The sequence below is a fragment of the Myxine glutinosa genome, chromosome 11, assembly GCF_964187855.1.
Source record: "Myxine glutinosa chromosome 11, kmMyxGlut1.1, whole genome shotgun sequence".
NCBI lineage: Eukaryota > Metazoa > Chordata > Myxini > Myxiniformes > Myxinidae > Myxine > Myxine glutinosa.
The window spans coordinates 83,997,143-84,022,827 of record NC_136271.1 but is presented as its reverse complement, the minus strand read 5'-3'; the positions used below and the strand labels follow the sequence as shown (position 1 = coordinate 84,022,827).

At 46.1% G+C, this 25,685-nt stretch overlaps 1 protein-coding gene across 2 annotated transcripts in view; it reads left to right on the top strand.

Moving 5' to 3' along the window:
* Positions 1-14,860: 14,860 nt before the first annotated feature.
* SRP72 (signal recognition particle 72) overlaps positions 14,861-25,685 on the top strand; it is a 229,400-nt gene continuing 218,575 nt past the window's right edge. Inside the window, exons 1-2 of one of the 2 annotated variants that reach the window (XM_068131523.2) lie at positions 14,861-15,017; positions 15,597-15,717. In XM_068131523.2, the coding sequence (XP_067987624.2) occupies positions 14,918-15,017; positions 15,597-15,717 (221 nt within the window). In that variant the 5' untranslated portion in view covers positions 14,861-14,917. The remainder of the gene's footprint in view (positions 15,018-15,596; positions 15,718-25,685) is intronic. The other variant, XM_078786825.1, reaches the window with a different exon arrangement.

Here is a 25,685-nt window from a genome sequence, read left to right as displayed (position 1 = left end):
ATTGCTTCAAGTTCCTTTGGTGTAAAACATAATTTTCTTTATCATATAATGTAGTAAGTAATTTTTCTGTTGGTTTAGCTTTATTATTAAATGTTCGTTGATAATCACTTAGCCATTCTTCTTTTGGACATTCTTTGGTCGGGGCATATGGTAGGTCGTCGTGTTTATTATGGAGTTCTTCAGGATATTTCAAATCAACCTCAAAATAATATCCAACTTCCGAATCATCCAATTCTTTTTGTGAGGATGTAACGATATTTTGTAAAACCTTTTCATAATCTTTCTCTTCAAACCATTTGAGGCCACCATAAGGTAGAGCTTGAGACGTAGCCCATCCATACAAATTATTAGCAATGTAGTACATCAGGTAAGAACTATCTTTCGCATCGTCATAATTAGGAAGATACTTATTGTTAGCCTCAGCATATCTCTTTGTACATACTTGTGATATTCCCTCCCTTTTAGCCTCTTCTATCACCAAAAGCATATCTACATCACTGATTAAATCCAGCATTTTTAGCATGGCACTCCAAGCCAATCCAGGAGCGGTGTAGTAGTGGACGGGATCTAACCCATATGATTGCTTATTATGACAAACTGTTCTAAAGGTTTCAAAGACGTCGGCCAGTAGTAAGACGTCGGTTTTAAGATACAAATCATGATACTCTCCAAGGTTCTTTATGTTAAACGTTTTCCAAATATTTTGTGCTTGAGTATAGTCTTTATCAGTTATATGACATTTATTTAACTTGTTATAAAACATTATTTAGGGGGAAGTTGTGTTTCTTTAAATCTCTCAAATGAATCCATGTAATCATACAGGAATATTCCCTTTTGTGATAAGAGTTCAATTTCTTTTTTTAATCTGATATATACTCTGAAAGACATGGAAAGTTTTTAATATTTGATGCCTGGGTAGATAATGGCCTTGCCATAAATTTAAATGAGTCAAGAAACCTGATGTGGGTCATATCATATCCAGTCACGTGAAAAAGTAAGTACACCCCATGTAAAGTTTTGACTTTTTCAACATATTTCAACATACAGCTATTGATCTTCATTTCAACAATATTGATAGATAAAGGTGATTTAATATAACAAATATCATGAAACATTTACATTTTGTAGTCCATTGTATAATTTAAAAAAACATAAATGCAAATTTCGCATGTGGAAAAAGTAAGTACACCCTTGGCTCTAATAGGTGGTATTTCCCCCTTTGACAGAAACGACCTCAAGTAGGCGTTTCTTATAACTGTCGACCAGTCTCTGACATCGACTGGGAGAAATTTTTGCCGACTCCTCCATGCAGAATTCTTTCAGCTGTGCGATGTTTGAGGGGTTTCTTGCATGCACAGCTCGTTTCAAATTGTGGTTCAGATTATCAGGTTCTTGTGGCCTTTCCCTCACAGTCCCCCTGTGCTGTCTTTCCCTTGTGGTCCCCCTGTGTTGTCTTTCCCTCACAGTCCCCCTGTGCTGTCTTTCCCTCATGGTCCCCCTGTGCTGTCTTTCCCTCACGGCCGCCCTGTGCTGTCTTTCCCTCATGGTCCCCCTGTGCTGTCTTTCCCTCACGGTCCCCCTGTGCTGTCTTTCCCTCGCGGTCCCCCTGTACTGTCTTTCCCTCGCGGTCCCTCTGCTGTACTGTCTTTCCCTCGTGGTCCCCCTGTGCTGTCTTTCCCTCGCAGTCCCTCTGTTCTGTCTTTCCCTCGTGGTCCCCCTGTGCTGTCTTTCCCTTGCGGTCCCCCTGTGCTGTCTTTCCCTCGCGGTCCCCCTGTGCTGTCTTTCCCTCGCGGTCCCCCTGTGCTGTCTTTCCCTCGCGGCTGTCAGCTCTTTCACGAGCCTCGATTCAGTATATTAAAAAAATTAAAAAAATTAAATAACTCCACCCTGTACTGTCTTTGGGACCGATGGGATTTAGATGGGATTTAGATCTGGGCTTTGACTTGGCCATTCCAGAACACTCCATTTCTTTCTTTTCAGCCATTCCTTGGCGGATTTACTGGTATGTTTAGGGTCATTGTCATGTTGCAAGGTCCACCTTCGGTTGAGCCTCAACTTTCCGACAGATGGCCTCACATTATCCTGAACCACCCTCTGGTACAATGAAGAATTCATAGTGGATTCTATGATGGTGAGCTGCCCAGGCCCTGATGCAGCAAAGCTGCCCCAAACCATAATATTTCCACCACCATGCTTTACAGTTGGTATCAGGTTCTTGTGGTCAAATGCTGTCTTTGGTTTTCGCCAAACATGTCTTCTGGTACTGTGGCCAAATAGCTCTACCTTTGACTCATCTGTCCAGAGCACATTGTTCCAGAAGTGCTGGTCTTTGCCGAGGTGTTCATTGGCAAACTTTAGTCTTGCCCTGATGTTCTTTCTGGACAGCAAAGGTTTCCTCCTGGCACACCTCCCATATAGATCAAATGTGTGCAGCCTCTTTCTTATGGTAGACTCGTGCACTTTGACATCAACTGTGGCAAAAACTACCTGTAGGTCCCGTGATGACATTCTGGGGTTCTTAGAGACTTCTTTCAGCATCTTGCGGTCTGCTCTCGGGCTGAACTTGCTGGGGCGGCCTGGCCTGAACAAGTTGGCAGTTGGTTGGAATCTTCTCCACTTGTAGATGATCTTCCGGACAGCCGAATGATTGATTTCAAATTGTTTGGAGATCTTTTTAAATCCCTTCCCAGACTCGTAGGCATCTGTAACCTTCTTTTTGAAGGCCTCAGAGAGCTCTTTTGATCTCGACATAGTGATGCTGCACACTTCAACAACAAAGAGCAAACCAAACTAAATGTCTGAGGTTTAAATAAGACAGGTTCCTCCAAGATCCTCTCTAATGATGTTCTAATCATTTGCACCTGAGCTGGCTGCACCTGATTCTAATTTTAGGTATTTGAAGTAGTGATAAATGTCGGGGTGTACTTACTTTTTCCACATGCAAAATTTGCATTTATGTTTATTTAAATTATACAATGGACTACAAAATGTAAATGTTTCATGATATTTGTTTTGTTATATCACCTTTATCTATCAAAATTGTTGAAATGAAGATCAAATAGCTGTGTGTTGAAATATGTTTTAAAAAGTCAAAACTTTACATGGGGTGTACTTACTTTTTCACGTGACTGTATATCTTTACCTTTTTCTTAGTTAAATCCTATTTTTGTACGTATTGTTTTTGTGAATGAAATGTAATCCTGATCTGTGGTAGGAATTGCTGAAATACTCCCATATGTTTTTGCAAGTCTATTAATAAATAGATGTGTATCATAATGGGCGTTGTTGTGAAGAAAGACCTGAATGAAATTGGGGGTTTTATAATTAAGATTGCATTCGTTATGAGCTGGACCCCAATACTACCCAGTGAGATGACAATGGTCTCTAACCTTTGCACCCCCCAGTATTTTCCTTCCCATCAATTTTTTCCCCACAGATATGACAGATACTATTTGGCTGCTTAAATCCTGTTTCTTCTGCTTTTGTTTGGGGGTTCATCGGTTTATTGGTTAATCTAATTATCTTTCTTAAGCATACACAGTCCTCTTCTAATCATTTTATAAACTCAGAAGCCACATCTTCTCCTCTATAAAGTTCTTGTTTGTTGCATTTGTCGCCAACGGATGATTTAATGTAATAACAAAACCCACAAGGAGTATGTTTTTGATATTATTTGTGTGTTTCGTTTGGTTTTGAAGAAGCGTTATTTATCTTTTCAAAAATACATTCAAAGTCGGCATATATCACGAATGGGTGTTTTATAGTTTTATCGAAATCTTTGAATGATATGTTTGAACCTTCTGCCGGCATATTAATTATGGTGGCTTTATGTATAACACGGTATTGTAAGTGTTTGTCTGATCTTTCTTGACTATTAAAGAAGTTGAGACATCGCTTGCAGATGTATTTTTTAGCCTCCTGTTTGTTTATTTGTGAAGAAACTAATCTTGATAAATTTTTGATGTAAGCATAATGTGAATTTTCTTCCAAATTATATTATAGGTCAATATGAGTTTCATCATTTTTAGTTATCAGAAGTTTGTAAAACCTGAACTTTGTTTTCATCCGTTAGACCATAAACATTAATAGATAGATTATTCATTTTCTCAAATTTAGGAATATCTTTCATGGACATTGGAAATGGTAAACCAGCAACATTTAACTCCTTTTCATATTTCTCATAATGTGATACCCTTTGAACATGATGTTCGGCAGCATGTAAGCGTGCAAGAACAGACCATAGAAAACATTTATGATCTTTGTTTTGAATATTAATAATCGCCGTTTTATTCTTTATAACTGTCGGCAATTCAATATAAGAAGAAGCTTTTTTGGGGGTTGATTTTTAGAACATGTATATCGATGAAAAGTATTCTCGTAATAGTAAATCCACTACCCACAAGTGAATGATCCGCCTGTTCTTCTTGTTCTTTTAGTTTATCATAAACGTCCATTAATAAGAATCCCTGGAGTGATGCGATAAAGTAAAGTTTTGTTCTCGTATAACGTTTTATAATAAGATCCCCCTATTTCAGTATTTGGTTTTTTCAATTCCATTTTTACTCCCATATAAAATTTAAGGGGGTTAATCTTAGTCAACGTATTATTTACATAGCTTTTAACGGTGGGTTTGATTGTTTCAATCGCCTCAGCTATTGATTTTGTTTCTGGGGGTGGTAAATTAAAAGTCCTTATTTTAATATGTCTATTAAATGCCCCATCAGTGTCCTTAATAGTGTATCCCCTCAACTTTATGTGTTTTTGTGATCGAGTATGTCCAGGGTAGTTATTTTTCTCAATAAACTTAGAACAAACAAAACAATATTTATGGTCCCGTTCAAATGGGGTTGTGTTTGAAAAGGGTGTTGTGTCTTTTAGACTGAAGATGTTTAGGAAAGTATCTTGTTAACACGTTCTTAGAACAAACGGTACAATATTTATGGAGGAGATCAATTGAATTTATCAGTTGTAAACGATTGCGTGTGTGTTTGTTGGTTTGAAGATGTTTTTTGTAATTGGGTTTATTTTTATATTTATGTTCGCAAACATTGCAATAAGATACACTCATTTTAATAATAGTTTTTTTATACTAAAAATCAATTTTTTTGCTGACTTCCTCTTTTTTAGCTCAAAATGTTGGTGTAAATGTCCACCCCAATGTGTTAAATTAGTTATGACAAATCTTATCATGAAATTGTTTACGCTCAATTGTTTTTAAACCAGTAAAATCTTCAAGATTACATTCATGATTATATTTATGCAATAACTGAAATAATAAATATTGTATATTCAGAATTTTTTTTCTATCTAGTGCTTCACCTTATCTCTACCATGTTTTTCATAGTACAGGTTTAATAATGTTTTAAAATCGGTAATTAGCACTTGTTCTAAATGAGAAATATCATCCAATTTCTTCTTGGTTAATGTTACATATATTAGATTAATATTACCATAATGTTTAATATATTTTAATTCTTTTAGAAACATGATGATACGACTTTTCGTGATATTGGAATATTTTATAACCTCGTCTTCATGGTTGATCAAAAGTCTATATGCTTTAAACTTTTCATTCAGATCGTTATAAACTTTTTCTGGTATTTTACAATATTGTTTACCTTGATATTGAGTAATACATTTTTGAAAATGAGAAACTCTATTGTAAATATATTTCCCTATTATATTTACTCTCTTATAATCATTATAAGTCATATTAGTGTAAAAACTTAATTGTTGGTTATTACACCACAAAAACGTTTTAATATTTGTGTTAGTTATTTCAAAATCAGATAAGTTTTGATTTTTTACAAAATGTACAAGTAATATTAGTGATAGGTTTAATTTCATATCAAATGTGTATATTCCATAATTTTTACCTTATTATTTCTTTAACAATATCGAAAACATCATTTATAATAGATACTTTCTTTTTAAAGATTGGATTATGTGTATTCATCGGTGATAGTGGTTTAGATAAAATTGATTTTTATTCATGTATTAATAATCCTGTCCATACAATGTAGAACATTTTATCCTGATTAATATTCTGTAATGTTTGTTAAATATTTGCAATATTTGTTTCAATATCAACTGACGTTTCATTGTAAGTTACAATTAAATCTTTTATCTTATTTAATTTTCCATGAAGTACATCAAATTCCATGTTAAATTTATTAATTATTTCATTATTAATATCTATTTTTTCATTTAAGTTATTCATTTGTATTTATAATTCTCATCCTGTTCAATAAAAAATTCAATATTTTTGTTTTTATAATTATTTTAGTGAAAATCGGATATTTTGAAAATTTTGAGAAATTCGAGAAAATCGTGAAATCTGACAAATCAGAAATTTTGAAAATCAATTTTTTTATTTTTGGAAAATAGTGAAAATCTGAAAAATAAAATAAGTAATTGGTCACTTCCGGTTTGTGGTGAGTCACTTCATGTTTTTGAGTTGAGGCAGTTTATGTTTGGGGGTAAGGGGGATGTGGGGAATGTGTTGAGGGTGAGGGTGGTCTGGCCTAGAACCTACCATATACATCTACTTACATCTTCGGATGAAGCACGAGTGGTTTCGTTATGCTATTAGCCAATTGATTACGAAAATATTTTATGATAATCTTTTATTGATTTTAATTATGCAATTAATCAATCAATTATTGTGCAACTCTCCCTCCAAATACAGTCTCTATGAGCTGCACGGCGGTATTGCCGGGTGCCAGGGGCGCCCCGGCTATGCCGCGCTGGAGGATATTTAATTATTTGGCATGGGGGCGGTGTACTTTGAATGTATGTGTACTTGTGTTTTTTTTTTTTGGTATACAAGATCGAGGCGGATTCTTGTTTCTCACAGTGGGGAGTGGATCACAGTGGGCGCATACCCATGGGCCAGACGGAAGCCAAACAGTTTAATCTTGGTTTCATCAGACCACAGAATCTTGTTTCTCACAGTCCGAGAGTCCTTTCGTTGCTTTCTTGCAAACTCCAAGCGGGCTTTCATGTGTCTTTCACTGGTGTAGAATTGTGTCAGCATTTGGATGGTAACTTCTCTCGGTCACTTCTGACTGCTCATACGGCGCGACACACGCAAGGGGAACGTATTGGTCTCCCGAATACATCGATTAAGATCTCCGGAACAATAGGCAGTACCCCAAGCCCTTCACACAAGGGCCAGGTCGTAACAACACACATTTGTACACACACACACACACACACACACACACACACACACACACACACACACACACACACACACACACATATACATATATACACACACACACACACACACACACACACACACACAAACACACACACACACACACACACACACACACACACACATACACATACACACACACACACACACACGATATACATACATACACATCCACACACACATACACATGTACATACATGTACACACATGCACACATGTACACACATGGAATCTCCCGCGATGAAGCTATCTCCAAGGGTCTTTCACTCACTCACCGCAGGCAGGTAGGTGGTCTTTCTGTCTTCCACCGGCTCCTCTCCGGCCTTGCTCCCCCAGCTCTCTCTGTGCTTTGTCCCCCAAATATTCCTACAGGTCGCACAAGATCTGCCAGCAACCCTCTGATGGTTAAACTGCCGAAATCTAGGCTCTCTGCTCACCTTCACTCTTTCATTCCTCTTTTCTCCCGCCTCTGGAACAAACTCCCACACTCCCTTCAATCCCACTCCTCCCTCCAGGTCTTTAAAACAGCTGTTCACCACCATCTCTTCCTCCCTCCAGGACTGGCGGCGTCCAGGATGCAGGGATGCCATCTGGGATGCCTCCGGCTGCCCCTGGGATGGGTGCAGGACCGGGGGGTGGCGTGGCGGCGGGGCTGGGCGGTGCCGGGGGTCCGCCAGCAGGGGGGCGGCCCCGTCGCGGGGGTCGGGCCACTGGCGGTGGATGGTCCACGTCGAGGTGGGCCGGCTTGAGGCGGTCCACAGAAACGCGGTCAGGAGTACCGCCGATGTCCAGGTTGAAGTGCTTCACCCCGGTCTCCAGTATGCGGAAAGGCCAGTCGTACGGGGGCCGCAGTGGTGTCCGGTGGGCATCGTCGCGGACGAAGATGTACTCCGCCGTGCGAAGCTCCGGGGCGACGTGTGTCGGTGGGTGCCCGTGGCGTGCCGTTGGCACCGGGGCGAACCTCTGGGCGGTCTCCTGCAGAGCGGAGCGCTGCTGTGCCGCGGACCATGGTGCTGTGGATTCCGGGAGGAACTCGCCCGGCACCCACAGCGGTTGCCCGAAGACCAACTCCGCCGTGGATGCGCGCAGGTCATCCTTGGGCACCGACCGGAGGCCCAGCAGGACCCAGGGGAGCCTGTCGACCCAGCCGCCGTCGCGGAGGGTGGCCCGGAGCGCGGCCTTCAATGAGCGGTGGAATCGCTCGCACAGGCCGATAGCCTGGGGGTGGTAGGCCGTGGTTCGGTGCAGCCAGACCCCGAGCCCCCGCGCGACCGCCCCCCAGAGCTCCGAGGTGAACTGGGGGCCGCGGTCGGACGAGATGTCTGAGGGGGCACAGAACCGGGCGACCCAGGTGGCGATGAACGCCTGCGCGACGTCCGCCGCCGTCGTCGACGCCAAGGGCATGGCCTCCGGCCACCGGGTGGTGCGGTCCACCATGGTGAGGACGTGGGTGAAACCCTGCGGTGAGGGGGGGGGGGCAGAGGTCCCACCAGGTCCACGTGGACGTGGTCAAACCGGCGTTCCGGCACCGTAAATGGGGCCTGGGTGTGCCGGTGCACCTTGGCGTGCTGGCACGCGAGGCACGTCCTGGCCCAGCCGCGGACGGCCTTCCGGAGGCCATGCCAGACGAATTTGTCGGCGATCAACCTCTGGGAGGCCCTCATGCCCGGGTGGGACAGGCCGTGGATGGCGTCAAACACCTGGCGCTGCCAGCCCGTGGGCACGATGGGGCGAGGCCGCCCGAGGGAGACGTCGCATAAGAGGGCCGCGACCACGCCGTCGAACGGCACCTCGGTGACGCGGAGGCCCGTGACGGCGGTCCGCAAGGCCTGGACGTCGGGGTCAGCGGCCTGGTCCGCTGCCATCCGGGCATAGTCAATGCCGAGGTGGACTGCGTGGGCGACGGCCCGGGAAAGGCAATCCGCCACCGGGTTGTCCTTCCCCGCGACGTGCCGGATGTCCGTCGCGTACTCAGACACGGCCGAGAGGTGACGCTGCTGCCGGGCTGACCACGGCTCGGTGACCTTGCCCATCACGAAGACCAGTGGCTTGTGGTCGACGAAGGCCGTGAACGCACGGCCCTCGAGCAGATGGCGGAAGTGCCTGAACGCCAAGTGAAGCCAGAGCAACTCGCGGTCGAAGGTACTGTAACGGCGTTCGGGCGGGCGAAGCTGCCGGCTAAAGAACGCCAGCGGTTGCCAAGCTCCACGCACCCATTGCTCGTGCACCGCGCCCACTGCGTAGTCCGAGGCATCGGTGGTGAGGGCGATCGGTGCATCGGGCGCCTGGTGCGCGAGCATGGTGGCGTTAGCGAAGGCGAGCTTCGTGCCCGTGAACGCCGCGTCCATCTGCTCGGTCCAGGTAACGTCACCTTTGCCCGGCTTACCTCAGAGAGCTTCGTGCAGGGGGCGCAGGAGCTGGGCGATACGGGACAGGAACCGATGGTAAAAGTTCATCATGCCCAGGAACTCCTGGAGCCCCCTGATCGTGCGGGGGCGCGGAAACCCCTTCACCGCCTCCATCTTGGCCGGCAGGGGGACGGCTCCGTGCCTGGTGACGCGGTGCCCCAAAAAAATCGATTTCGGCGACGCCGAACCGGCACTTTGCGGGGTTCACAATCAGGCCATGCTGGCCCAGGCATTCGAAGAGCGTGCGGAGGTGGTGTAGGTGCTCTTCGCGGGACGCGCTGGCGACGAGGATATCGTCCAGGTAGACGTATACAAAATCCAAGTCGCGCAGGACGCTGTCCATCAGCCGCTGGAACGCCTGAGCCGCATTCTTCAAACCGAAGGGCATCCGCAGGAATTCAAAGAGTCCGAATGGCGTGATGACCGCCGTCTTCGGGATGTCCTCCGGCCTGACGAGGACCTGATGGTAGCCGCGTATGAGGTCCACCTTCGAGAAGAAGGACATGCCCGCCAAACGGGCGGAAAAGTCCTGAATGTGGGGGACGGGGTAGCGGTCGGGGGTGGTGGCGTCATTGAGACGGCGATAGTCCCCGCACGGTCGCCATCCCCTGCCGGGCTTCGGCACGATGTGCAGCGGCGATGCCCAAACACTCTCCGAGCGCCGAACGATGCCGAGTCGCTCCAGGGTAGTGAACACCGCTTTTGCTACAGCTAGCTTCGTCGGCTCGAGGCGGCATGCCTGGGCGTAGACCGGTGGCCCGACGGTGGGGATGTGGTGTTCCACCCCGTGCTTGACGGCCCCCGCCGAGAAGGTGGGCCACGTAAGGGCCGGGAAGCTGGCGAGGAGGCGGGTGACGTCGGGGTGGCCCATCCGGAAGCGTACAGATCAACGTGGCCGGAACCGAACCGTTCGGCAAGCCGCTTGGCAAGCCGCTCGGTGAGCCGCTCGGTGAGCTGCTCGACGAGCTGGGCAGCGCACAAGCGAGCGAGCTGAACGTCTCGGCCTGGACAAGACGTCTGTGTTTTACGTCGACCAGGAGCCCATTTGCGCACAGGAAGTCCGCGCGAAGCAATGCCATGGGCACGTCGGCGGTGACGAACGACCATCGGAAAACCTGCCCTCCGAACCGCAGAGAGAGGCAGCGTTTTCCGTACGTATGGATGGGTGTCCCGTTCGCGGCAAGCAGCGCGGGGCCCCTGCCCGCGGTGTGCTTGTCCGACGTATCGGCAGGAACGACACTCACCTGCGCTCCCATGTCGCACAGGTAACGGCACCCGGATAAGGTGTCCGTTATGAACAGTAGGCTGTTTGAACGGCCGGTGCTCATTGCCACTATCGAGCGCCACCCCGGGCGTTTCCCAACCTGTCGAAGGAGCACGGCGGATGACACTGTCGAGCCTCGTGGCCGAACCTGGCGTGGAACCGGCACCAGGTGGTGGAGCTGGAGGAGCGCGGCTGGCTCCGCCAGGCTGGTGGAGCCGGCGGTTTTCCCCGCGGTGGTGGTTTTCTCCACGGTGATGGGCGGGGCGTGGCGGCGGCCACGGGGTGTGCATCGGCATCAGCCTCGGGATCCACGAGGTGTGCAGCAGCATCAGCCTCGAGATCCGCGACGGCCGCACCGACTCTCGCCCGCGTGTCCGAAGCCGCGAAGTACCTGTCTGCCTCGGCGGCCAGTGCTCGGGGTTCCGTTATCACGGTCCCGGCCAATACGAGGCGTACCTGTGCTGGTAGTTGGCGACGGAAAAGCGCCCGGAATAGAGAACCAGGGGCTTTATCGCCCAACAGCGACAGCATATGGTCCAATCGGACCGACGGGCGCGTGTCGCCGAGCTCGGGGAGATCCAGGAGGTGGTCGGCCCGTACGTCCTCCGTGAGGCCGAACGTGGCTAGGAGTAGCCGCTTGAGCGCCTCGTACTTGTGGCCGTCCGGTGGGTGGCGAAGGACGGATACAACTCGAGCGGCCGTGCCGGGCCCGAGGGAGGTGACGACGTGGCAGTAGCGCGTGTCGTCGCTGGTGATGCGCCGAAGCTGAAACTGGGCTTCAGCTTGGACGAACCAAACTTCGGCCTGGGCCTCCCAAAATTCGGGAAGTTTGACCGACATCGCGTTGTTTGCCATTGCAATGGTGGCGTCGTGTTCGGAAGGATCACTACGGCAGATCCAACGTCGAGGTCACCAAATGAAGCGCGGTGCTGCTCGCGCTAAGGCTTACGAAAGGAGCAAGCGGACAACGCGGTTCATACAAAAGAGTCTTTATACAAAGCACTTGTGGCCGTCCGGCCACATCTGATCATGTGCTGAATCTCTGAATCGGCTCATCTGATCATGTGATTGTCAAAGTGGACATCTCTCTGACCATTCTCAGAGAGCCTCCTCAGCGTCGACGAGTCTGGCATTTCACTCAGGCCAACTGGCACGGTCTTCAAGCAGCCATCAATCATCTGGACTGGTCTCCCATCTCTACCGCCTCTGACATCAACTCATCCTGGGAATTCTTTCAAAGTAAATTGATCTCTCTCATGCACAGATTTATACCATCTCGTCTTCAGTTGTCATACCCTTCCTCCCGTCCATGGTACACGGAACCTTGTGGTGAGGCTGTTGCCCTGAAACAACTTGCTTTCGTCTCCTGGAAAGCAAATCCAACGGAAGGAAATCTCATTTCCTTTCACAAAGCCCGAAACAAGTGTGTGTCCACCCTCAGGAGAGCCAGGAAACAATATCTCACCATTCTCAAGACCGAACTCCCTTATCTGTCTCCCTCTTCCAAATCCTGGTGGCATCTGGTCAAATCTGTTTCTGGTGTTTGTTCCCCCTCCATCCCCTCCCTCACCTCAAACGGCTTAATAGCTGACTCCGCACGTGAAAAAGCTGAATGCCTCAACTCTGTGTTTGCCTCTAAATCTTGTGTCCCAAACCCATCCCTCTCTGTACCCACCGTACCCAGTCGTACCCAGCTGCTCCTGGACTCTGTGTCCTTTCCTCCTGACAAGGTGGAAAAGTTTCTGTCAACCCTCGACTCTGATTCTGCAACTGGTCCTGACGGCATCAGCCCACGGGTCCTAAAATCATGTTCTTCTGCTCTTTCACTCCCTCTTTCTGTTCTCTTCACCCTCTCTTTTGCTCAAGGTCATCTGCCATCTGCTTGGAAATCAGCCAACATCACCGGTTTGCACAAAAAAGGTGCAAAAACAGATCCCAGCAACTACTGACCAATCAGCCTTCTCCCAATTATCAGCAAAGTCATGGAATCCATCATTGCTTCAGATATGAAATCTTTCCTCTTCTCCAATGGCTTGATCTCTGATCATCAATTTGGTTTCAGACCTGGTCACTCTACTCTGGACATGCTGCTTCTGCTTTCTCAACAATGGATGGAGGTCTTCAACGCCAAACAGGAAATTAGAGCTGTCTCCCTTGACATTTCACGTGCCTTCGATACGGTCTGGCACCCTGCTCTGCTCACCAAACTCTCCTCCTTTGGTATCCATGGAAATCTCCACGCATGGCTGGCGGACTTCCTCTCTGGTCGTAGTCAACGTGTGGCCCTGAATGGGTTTCTCTCATCTCCTCTTCCTGTTCAGGCTGGAGTTCCCCAAGGTAGTGTTCTGGGCCCTGTGCTTTTTCTGGTCTTCATCAATGATCTCTCTGACTCTCTTGAAAATACTCTCTATCTCTTTGCTGATGACTCTACTCTCTGTCGCTCCATTCCTCATCCCTCAGATCGGCAGTCTGCAGCCTCCTCACTCTCTGCAGACCTGGACAAAATCACAGACTGGTCAAACAAGTGGAACATGTCTTTCAATCCTGACAAATCTCACACTCTTACAATGTCTCTCCGAAAGGACCGACTGGACAACCCTCCCATCTACTTTCTCAACAATCCTCTCCAAGAAGTTCTGTCGCTCAAGCTTTTGGGTCTCACTATCTGCCATGATCTTTCTTGGGAAAACCACATTTCCAAGCTGGCCTCCAAAGCCAGTCGCCGACTGGGCATCCTCCGTCGTGCGAAGTCCTTCCTCGGCACACCTGAGCTCCTCACCACATACAAGGCTTTCATCCGCAGCTCAATGGAATACTGTTCCCCCCTCTGGGCTGGTGCTCCTGTCTCACACCTTGCTCGGCTTCACGCTGTTGAGGCCAAAGCTTTCAGAATCATTGGAATCTCCTGCGATGTAGTCAACACCGACGGCCTTTCACTCACTCACCGCAAGCAGGTTGGTGGTCTTTCTGTCTTCTACCGACTCCTCTCCGGCCTTGCTCCCCCAGCTCCCTCTGTGCTCTGTCCCCCCAATATTCCTTCAGGTCGCACAAGATCTGCCTGCAACCCTCTTATGGTTAAACTGCCAAAGTCTAGGCTCTCTGCTCACCTTCACTCTTTCATTCCCCTTTTCTCCCGCCTCTGGAACAAACTCCCCCACTCCCTTCAATCCCACTCCTCCCTCCAGGTCTTTAAAACAGCTGTTCACCACCATCTCTTATCTTCCCCCATCGAAAACCTTGATCTTTTCTACCCCCGCTAATTCACCCCAGAGTCCTTGCAGTGTTCATATGTTTTATTCCTCTCCCACCTCCCCCCAAGTCCTCCCGATGTCCCTGCTCTCAAATGTTGTGTTTGTGTCCTTCCCCTTCTTCCCCCTCTCTTTTGTGTCCTTCCCCCTCTCTCCCCATCTTGTCTGCCGCTCCCCTTGTTTTTTGTGTTTTGTGTGTCGGTTTGTCTTTTTGTGTGATTAATGTTAGCTCTTTCACGAGCCTCGATCTTGTATACAAAAAACAAAAAAACAAACAAAAAAAACAAACAAACTCAAACTGCAGCACTGAGCTGCTCGGGGCTGCGCGCCCCGTGTATATCCTGAGGCCACGCCTCTCTCCCCGGCGTGGCCCACCCCCACTTGGTGTGCGGGGTGATGTCACCACGTCAGTGCTTTCGTGTCCGCCACAGGACTAACCCTAACCGTACGGTGACTAACGTACGGGGACTAACCGTACGGAAAACGAACCCTAACCCTAACAAGTAACATTAACCAAAGTAAATCATTTCGTGAGCTATCGGGGCAATAAAAGTACAATAAGAAGTTATTTTTCGGTCCAAGGAATCCTAATATAACAATTCAATTTGAGGAAGTATGTTATGTAATAATTTTAAATAAGTATAGCAAAAATGAACGGATGCAGTGTATCAATTATGAAATAAAACCACAATTAACGGAAACCAAGGCCCCGAATCATACATTAAGGAAGTGACGTATCTCTGCTCTCGCCTCTCGACTTCCCGGCAGAATCAACATGGCGTTGGGTGCTGGCGCGTTGCCGCAACTCTGGGCCGATGTGAACCGTTGTGGCCAGACTGGGGATTATAGCCGGGCTCTCAAGACGATAACTAAACGTACGTGCTTCCCGTCGCACGAGACGAACGTACGGGAACTCCCTACATTTCGGCACGACATTAACGTACGGGGACCCCTAGATTAACGTACGGCGACCCCTAGATTAACGTACGGGGACCCCTAGATTAACGTACGGGGACCCCTAGATTAACGTACGGCGACCCCTACATTAATGTACGGGGACCCTTAGATTAACGTACGGGGACCCCAAGATTAACGGACGGAGACCCCTAGATTAATGTACGGGGACCCCTAGATTAACGTACGGGGACCCCAAGATTAACGGACGGAGACCCCAAGATTAACGTACGGGGACCCCTTAGATTAACGTACGGGGACCCCTAGATTAACGTACGGGGACCCCTTAGATTAACTTACGGGGCCCCTTAGATTTCGGCACGTGCAAACCCTTGGCCATATATATTTTGTGGAATGTCCGTTCAAGTTATAGTTTCGTTTTGGTGTTGAAGTCATTTGTAATTCATGTTGGTTGTGTTTATGGCCTGGTTTGGTTTGGTGCGCCTCTTACCTGATGACTTCGGCTCTTACCTGATACCTACCTGGTGTTGTGTTCTCAGTTTTGAAAGAAGATAAGGATAACGTCACTGCGCTACATTGTAAGGTGGTTTGTCTTATCCAACAAGGCTCCTTCAAAGAGGCTTTGCAGCTCATCCAGGGCCAGACTAAGGTGCTGAGTACGTAAGTGGAACATCGTGCACCATTTTAAAAATGTCTGCTTGCACTGGATTGTCGCTCAATGTATCAAATGTTCATTTCTATATTACGTCATGCACAAGCACGGCTTTGCACGGATGGCTCAGACCTTCCTCGAATTACGAGCTTCTTTGAATTACTAGCTTCTTTGAATTACTAGCTTCTTTGAATTACTAGCTTCTTTGAATTACTAGCTTCTTTGAAATATGAGCTTCCTTGAATTACTAGCTTCTTTGAATTACTAGCTTCTTTGAATTACTAGCTTCTTTGAATTACTAGCTTCTTTGAATTTCTAGCTTCTTTGAATTACTAGCTTCTGTGAATTACTAGCTTCTTTGAATTACTAGCTTCTTTGAAATATGAGCTTCCTTGAATTACTAGCTTCATTGAATTACTAGCTTCTTTGAAATATGAGCTTCCTTGAATTACTCGCTTCATTGAATTACTAGCTTCTTTGATTTACTAGCTTCCTCTATTTACTAGCTTCTTTGAATTACTAGGTTCCTCGATTTACTAGCTTCTTCCAATTACTAACTTACTCTATTTACGAGCTTCTTTGATTTACTAGCTTCCTCTATTTACTAGCTTCTTTGAATTACTAGGTTCCTCTATTTACTAGGCTTCTTTGAATCATTGGCTTCATTGAATTACGAGCTTCTTTGAAATATGAGCTTCCTTGAATTACTAGCTTCTTTGAATTACTAGGTTCCTCTATTTACTAGGCTTCTTTGAATCATTGGCTTCATTGAATTACTAGCTTCTTTGAAATATGAGCTTCCTTGAATTACTAGCTTCATTGAATTACTAGCTTCTTTGATTTACTAGCTTCCTCTATTTACTAGCTTCTTTGAATTACTAGGTTCCTCGATTTACTAGCTTCTTCCAATTACTAACTTACTCTATTTACGAGCTTCTTTGATTTACTAGCTTCCTCTATTTACTAGCTTCTTTGAATTACTAGGTTCCTCTATTTACTAGGCTTCTTTGAATCATTGGCTTCATTGAATTACGAGCTTCTTTGATTTACTAGCTTTCTCTATTTACTAGCTTCTTTGAATTACTAGGTTCCTCTATTTACTAGGCTTCTTTGAATCATTGGCTTCATTGAATTACGAGCTTCTTTGATTTACTAGCTTCCTCTATTTACTAGCTTCTTTGAATTACTAGGTTCCTCTATTTACTAGGCTTCTTTGAATCATTGGCTTCATTGAATTACGAGCTTCTTTGATTTACTAGCTTTCTCTATTTACTAGCTTCTTTGAATTACTAGGTTCCTCTATTTACTAGGCTTCTTTGAATCATTGGCTTCATTGAATTATGAGCTTCTTTGATTTTCTAGCTTCCTCTATTTACTAGCTTCTTTGAATTACTAGGTTCCTCTATTTACTAGGCTTCTTTGAATCATTGGCTTCATTGAATTACTAGTTTCTTTGAATTACTAGCTTTGAATTACCAGGTTCCTCCATCTACTAGGCTTCTTTGAATTACTAGTTTCTTTGAAATATGACCTTCCTTGAATTACCAGGCTCCTCTATTTACTAGGCTTCTTTGAATTACTAGCTTCTTTGAATTACTTGGTTCCTCTATTTACGTGCTTCTTTGAATTATTTGCCTCTTTGAAATATGAGCTTCCTTGAATTACGAGGTTCCTCTATTTACGTGCTTCTTTGAAATATGAGCTTCTTTGAATGAAGCTTCCTCTTATTTAAGAGCTTTTTTGAATTACTAGCTTCCTCTATTTACTAGCTTCCTCTATTTACTAGATTCCTCTATTACTAGCTTCCTCTATTTACTAGCTTTGAATTACGAGCTTCCTCTATTTACTAGCTTTGAATACTAGCTTCCTCTATTTACTAGCTTTGAATTACTAGCTTCCTCCATTTACTAGCTTTGAATTACTAGCTTCCTCTATTTACTAGCTTTGAATTACTAGCTTCCTCTATTTATTAGCTTTGAATTACGAGCTTCCTCTATTTACTAGCATTGAATTACGAGCTTCCTCTATTTACTAGCTTTGAATTACTAGCTTCCTCTATTTACTAGCTTCTTTGAATTACTAGTTTCCTCTATTTACTAGCTTCTTTGAATTACTAGCTTCCTCTATTTACTAGCTTCCTCTATTTACAAGATTCCTCGATTTACTAGCTTCTTCCAATTACTAACTTACTCTATTTACTAGCCTCTTTCAATTACTAGCTTCCTCTATTTACTAGCTTCCTCTATTTACTAGCTTTGAATTACTAGCTTCCTCAATTTACTAGCTTCCTCTATTTACTAGCTTTGAATTACTAGCTTCTTTGAATTACTAGCTTCTTTGAATTACGAGCTTCTTTGAATTACTAGCTTCTTTGAATTACTAGCTTCCTCTATTTACTAGCTTCTTTGAATTACTAGCTTCTTTGAATTACTAGCTTCTTTGAATTACTAGTTTCTTTGAAATATGAGCTTCCTTGAATTACTAGCTTCATTGAATTACTCGCTTCTTTGATTTACTCGCTTCTTTGATTTACTAGCTTCCTCTATTTACTAGCTTCCTCTATTTACTAGCTTTGAATTACTAGCTTCCTCTATTTACCAGCTTTGAATTACTAGCTTCCTCTATTTACTAGCTTCCTCTATTTACTAGCTTTGAATTACTAGCTACCTCTATTTACTAGCTTTGAATTACTAGCTACCTCTATTTACTAGCTTCCTCTATTTACTAGCTTCCTCTATTTACTAGCTTCCTCTATTTAATAGCTTCCTCTATTTACTAGCTTTGAATTGCAAGCTACCTCTATTTACTAGCTTTGAATTACTAGCTTCCTCTATTTACTAGCTTTGAATTACTAGCTTCCTCTATTTACTAGCTTCCTCTATTTACTAGCTTCCTCTATTTACTAGCTTTGAATTACTAGCTACCTCTATTTACTAGCTTTGAATTGCTGGCTTCCTCTATTTACTAGCTTCCTCTATTTACTAGCTTCCTCTATTTACTAGCTTTGAATTACTAGCTACCTCTATTTACTAGCTTTGAATTGCTGGCTTCCTCTATTTACTAGCTTTGAATTGCTGGCTTCCTCTATTTACTAGCTTCCTCTATTTACTAGCTTTGAATTACTAGCTTCCTCTATTTACTAGCTTTGAATTGCTGGCTTCCTCTATTTACTAGCTTCCTCTATTTACTAGCTTCCTCTATTTACTAGCTTTGAATTACTAGCTACCTCTATTTACTAGCTTCCTCTATTTACTAGCTTCCTCTATTTACTAGCTTCCTCTATTTACTAGCTTCCTCTATTTACTAGCTTCCTCTATTTACTAGCTTCCTCTATTTACTAGCTTCCTCTATTTACTAGCTTCCTCTATTTACTAGCTTCCTCTATTTACTGGCTTCCTCTATTTATGAGCTTCCTCTATTTATGAGCTTCCTCTATTTACTAGCTTCCTCTATTTACTAGCTTCCTCTATTTACTAGCTTCCTCTATTTACTAGCTTCCTCTATTTACGAGCTTCCTCTATTTACTAGCTTCCTCTATTTACTAGCTTCCTCTATTTACTAGCTTCCTCTATTTACTAGCTTCCTCTATTTACTAGCTTCCTCTATTTACTAGCTTCCTCTATTTATGAGCTTCCTCTATTTACTAGCTTCCTCTATTTACTAGCTTCCTCTATTTACTAGCTTCCTCTATTTACTAGCTTCCTCTATTTACTAGCTTCCTCTATTTACTAGCTTCCTCTATTTATGAGCTTCCTCTATTTACTAGCTTCCTCTATTTACTAGCTTCCTCTATTTACTAGCTTCCTCTATTTACTAGCTTCCTCTATTTACTAGCTTCCTCTATTTACTAGCTTCCTCTATTTACTAGCTTCCTCTATTTACTAGCTTCCTCTATTTACTAGCTTCCTCTATTTACTAGCTTCCTCTATTTACTAGCTTCCTCTATTTACTAGCTTCCTCTATTTACTGGCTGCCTCTATTTATGAGCTTCCTCTATTTACTCGCTTCCTCTATTTACTAGCTTCCTCTATTTACTAGCTTCCTCTATTTACTAGCTTCCTCTATTTACTAGCTTCCTCTATTTACTAGCTTCCTCTATTTACTAGCTTCCTCTATTTACTAGCTTCCTCTATTTACTAGCTTCCTCTATTTACTAGCTTCCTCTATTTACTAGCTTCCTCTATTTACTAGCTTCCTCTATTTACTAGCTTCCTCTATTTCCTACCTTTGAATTACTAGCTTCCTCTATTTACTAGCTTAGAATTACTAGCTTCCTCTATTTACTAGCTTCCTCTATTTACTAGCTTCCTCTATTTACTAGCTTCCTCTATTCACTAGCTTTGAATTACTAGCTTCCTCTATTTACTAGCTTCCTCTATTTCCTAGCTTTGAATTACTAGCTTCCTCTATTCACTCACTTTGAATTACTAGCTACCTCTATTTACTAGCTTCCTCTATTTCCTAGCTTTGAATTACTAGCTTCATTGAATTACTAGCTTTATTTAATTAGGAGAATGAGGGGCGGGGATGGAGGAGGGGAAGGGTTAAGTGTGGAAAGTACAGGGATATCACCAGGTGTTAAAAAAAATGGGTGGCAGGTGAACGCTGTTTTTGGATGAAGAATACACAGCCACACACTACACTATCCATTGACAAGACCTTCTCATAGACATCACACTCATCACAGCTGCATACAATCTCCTATCCAAATATCATGAAACATTTACATTTTGTAGTCCATTGTATAATTTCAATAAACATAAATGCAAATTTCACATGTGGAAAAAGTAAGTACACCCCGACATTTATCACTACTTCAAATACCTAAAATTAGAATCAGGTGCACTAGCTGAGGTGCAAATGATTAGAACATCGTTGGAGAGGATCTTGGAGGAACCTGTCTTATTTAAACCTCAGACATTTAGTTTGGTTTGCTCTTTGTTGTTGAAGTGTGCGGCGTCACCATGACAAGATCGAAAGAGCTCTCTGAGGCCTTCAGAAAGAAGGTTATAGATGCCTACGAGTCTGGGAAGGGATTTAAAAAGATCTCCAAACAATTTGAAATCAATCATTCGACTGTCCGGAAGATCATCTACAAGTGGAGAAGATTCCAAACAACTGCCAACTTGTTCAGGCCAGGCCGCCCCAGCAAGTTCAGCCCGAGAGCAGACCGCAAGATGCTGAAAGAAGTCTCTAATAACCCCAGAATGTCATCACGGGACCTACAGGGAGCTCTTGCCACTGTTGATGTCAAAGTGCACGAGTCTACCATCAGAAAGAGGGTGCACAAATTTGATCGACATGAGAGGTGTGCCAGGAGGAAACCTTTGCTGTCCGGAAAGAACATCAGGGCAAGACGAAAGTTTGCCAATGAACACCTAGGCAAAGACCAGCACTTCTGGAACAATGTGCTCTGGACAGATGAGTAAAAGGTAGAGCTATTTGGCCACAGTACCAGAAGACATGTTAGGCGAAAACCAAAGACTGCATTTGACCACAAGAACCTGATACCAACTGTAAAGCATGGTGGTGGAAATATTACGGTTTGGGGCAGTTTTTCTGCATCAGGGCCTGGGCAGCTCACCATCATAGAATCCACCATGAATTCTTCATTGTACCAGAGGGTGCTTGAGGATAATGTGAGGCCATCTGTCGGAGAGTTGAAGCTCAACTGAAGGTGGACCTTGCAACATGACAATGACCCTAAACATCCAGTAAATCCAGCAAGGAATGGCTGAAAAGAAAGAAATGGGGGGTTCTGGAATGACCAAGTCAAAGCCCGGATCTAAATCCCATCGAGATGTTGTGGGGGGATTTGAAACGAGCTGTGCATGCAAGTAACCCCTTAAACATCGCACAGCTGAAATAATTCTGCATGGAGGAGTGGGCAAAAATTTCTCCCAGTCGATGTCAGAGACTGGTACACAGTTATAAGAAACGCCTACTTGAGGTTGTTTCTGCCAAAGGGGGCAATACCACCTATTTGAGCCAAGGGTGTACTTACTTTTTCCACATGCGAAATTTGCATTTATGTTTATTTAAATTATACAATGGACGACAAAATGTAAATGTTTCATGATATTTGTTATGTTATATCACCTTTATCTATCAATATTGTTGAAATGAAGATCAAATAGCTGTATGTTGAAATATGTTGAAAAAGTCAAAACTTTACATGGGGTGTACTTACTTTTTCACGTGACTGTCTGAGCCTCGACTAAGTACTGTATACCAAAAAAGGCAATCTCTTTTGTTAGAATCTTTTTCTTGTCAATCTTTGTTTTTCTTGTATACTTGATCGACTTGGTATACTTAGTTTTTTTTTGAATACTTATTTGTTTTTGTTTTTCATGCCTGCTCCCCCAAAGGTGGCCGGAGACATTGTGTTTTCGGGTTACCCGTCCGTCCGGTTGTTTGTCCGTCAGTCTGCACATCCGTCCGTCCGTATGGGCTGTAGTGAAATCGTATTCGTACTGAACCCGGGGGTGATGCTCGCTGCTCGTTGACACCGCTAAGGGCGTGACTATAAGACCCGCTGCTGCGGACGGTGCTCCGAGACTTCTCCTGTGACACATTACATCTGGTAGACTCGCTAACGGTACGCCAGCATAGAATATCCAGATTGCTTGCATTGAATGTTATGAATGGTCCCATGTGATGCCACATCGTATACTTATTGCATTTCCTGCATTACAGGATGATGTCATGATCTAAATGGAATTAAACCACAAGTTGGACTAAAGTTGTGTGGACCTGATTGGTTTTCCACAACACTTAATTCCATTTATATCTACCGACATGGCTGGCAACAAGACGCTGGCGGTTGCCGTATTCTGCGCCGACCCGCAAGCCCCGGATGGTGGCTTGCAACTGAAGCACTGGCTCAGAACATTGGAGAATCATTTCGAGGAGCCTGAGACCGCGCCGACGGCTGCCGCGAAGCTAGCAACGCTTCATTCAAAAATCGACTACAAGGTGTACAATTCCATCGCTCAATTCGCGACGTATGACCTCTCGATCGCGGAGCTCAAACGGCTGTACATCAAGGAAAAAAGCCCGGTGTATGCACGATATTTGCTGCTAACGCGACGTCAGCAACCCAACGAGGCGATGGACCACTATGCCCAGGAGCTCCGGCAGCTCTTGCTGGACAGCATCAAGGAGCCACGGACTCCCGCGCAGGCTCAGGATGATCTTCTTTTAGATGCCTTCATTGCGGGGGTCTCCTCCCAGGAACTAAGGCTCAAGCTCTTAGAGAAGACCGACCTGACCTTCACTACGGCACTCGAGCAAGGGAAAGTATACACCGAAGCGCGGATGCAATCGAACACCTATGATCGCACGCGCCTCTTGGCGGGCACTACACTACACGCCCGGCCGGAGAGTGCTACCGCCGAGGACGCGGACCTGCTTGCGGAACTCCGGGATGCTCCGGAGGAAGACCCAGTCCTGACGGCTGCCGCTACGACCAGACCCAAGGCCTTACGCGGGGCCGCATGCTTTTTCTGTGGGGGGCCACGCCATGCCCGGCCTGTGTGTCCGGCCCGAGACGCTTTATGCCATTTGTGCTCGCAAAAGGGACATTACGCGAAAGTGTGCAGGAAAACGGCACGCGGCTCGCGGCTCATTGAATCGCGCGGTCGCGGTCGCGTGGTCGCGGCGACCTTGAATGGGCTCATTGCGGAGCCTGCGAGCCGAGCCCGAAACCCGGCGCCTTACCCGTCTTCGAAGGGGAGGGCCCCTCTCTGCGGGCCCCTGGGCGCTCAGACGTCCTTGGCGGGCGTCACCGGACAGCCACTACAGCCACTACAGTCTCATCCTCAATCGGGCACGAAGTACGTGTCCTTGACCAAACTCAGGGCCACGCCAGGGGCTTTGAAGCCTCGCCAAGCCCCAGCGGAACGTTCTCCTCGTGTCGCCCACGAGCTAACGGTGGCCCTCACCCCGGAAAAGGCGATTTCGAATACTACGGAGGCCTTTTCCTGCCAAAAGTGTCAAAAGGCGTTTTCAAATACTACGGAGGCCTTTTCCCGTCAGAATTGTCAGATTTTGAATCGCGAAACACCGGAATGCTTGGGAAAGCCCTCTGATGGCATTAATGGATTCCCCATGGACAACGCATACTCCGGCCACGACCGCAAAACTGCTGCTGGCATAGGATCCACCCGCGAGGCTTGTCCGACCCATTCGGGGGGTTCAGTCCCACTCCCAGCAGCCTCGTCTGGCCTGGCTCAAGCCCTTATTCCCCTCATGGTCGTAGGCCATTGTGTTCGGGCCTTGGTGGATACAGGGTCTACGGATAGTTTTATCGACCAGCGACTTGTGCTCAGGCATGGATGGCGGATCTGGAGGTCTACGAGACGGATCTTCATGGCTTCCCAGGGGCTTCGACTCAGCACGAAGGGGGAATGCCGATTGAAACTCGTGCTAAAGGGACGGGTTTTTCCTGATGTACACCTGATGGTTTTACCCGCTTTATGTGCTGATATTCTGTTAGGACACGATTTTCTTAAGCTGCATGGACGTCTGGTAATGGAGTTTGGTGGGCCTGACACGCTTGTTGTGGGGGCGGACGACGCGCTTGCGGTGTGCGCCCTAGCGCAAATGGACATCCAGCCGCTTTCGCTGTTGCCCAATCTAACCTCCGACTGCACCCCTGTCACGGTGAAATCATGGCGCTACTCTCGCGCAGACATGCAATTCATTGCGGACGAAACGGCTCAGCTCTTGAAAGACGTTATCATAGAACCTAGCAGGTCGCCGTGGTGCGCCCAGGTCTTGGTGGTGCGCAGCGAGGCCCACCGCAGACGCATGGTAATCGACTATTCCCAAACGATTAACCGCTTTACACAGCTGGATGCCTACCCCCTTCCGGGGATGGACGCGCTGGTGCAACAGGTGTCCCAGTATTCGGTCTATAGCACTCTCGATCTCCGTAGTGCGTACCACCAGATCCCTATCTCTAGGGCGGATCGTATCTATACCGCTTTTGAGTCGGGGCAGCGGTTGTACCAATTTACGCGATTGCCTTTTGGGGTAACGAACGGGGTCGCTTGTTTCCAGAGGGCAATGGATGACCTCATTGCGCGGGAGCACTTAACCGATGTTTTCGTCTACCTCGATAATCTTACGGTTTGTGGATATGACCAAGGGCACCATGATGCTAATCTGAAGCGCTTCCTTGAGGTCGCGCAGAGGTATCACTTAACTATGAACGAGGATAAGTGCCAATACTCGCTACGCACGATAGATCTTCTGGGGTACACCGTGACCCATGGCTCTGTCGCTCCGGATAAGGAGCGTCTGCGACCTTTGCTCGACATGGCCCCTCCCTGTGATCGGGCGTCCCTGAAGCGCGCCCTCGGGCTATTCGCCCATTACTCCAAATGGGTGCAAAATTTCTCCGCGAAACTTCGCCCCCTCGTGGCCTGCGACACCTTCCCACTGAGTCCGGCCGCATTGGCGGCCTTTGAAGGCCTTAAGGCCGACATCGCCCGAGCCGCCGTGGCGACAATCGACGAGAGTGGCTCTTTCGTCCTCGAAAGTGACGCCTCGGATCAGGCCATCGCGGCGACCCTCTCCCAAGGGGGGCGTCCCGTGGCTTTCTTTTCACGGACTCTTACCACTGCTGAGCGGAGACACTCGTCCGTCGAAAAGGAAGCGTATGCGATCGTCGAGTCTATTCGGCGATGGCGCCCGTACTTACTCGGGCGGTGCTTCCAAATCATCACGGACCAGCAAAGCGTTGTGTTCATGTACGACACCTTACACACCCAGCGCATTAAGAATGAGAAAATCACTCGCTGGCGTATCGAACTCGCCGACTTCTGTTACACCATCAAATATCGCCCGGGGAAGGATAACCGGGCCGCCAATGCCTTATCACGACCGGCTACATGCGCGTGTATCACCTCTTTGGAGGGCCTACGGGTGCTGCATGCCACTGCGGGCCATCCCGGCGTGACGCGTTTCGCTC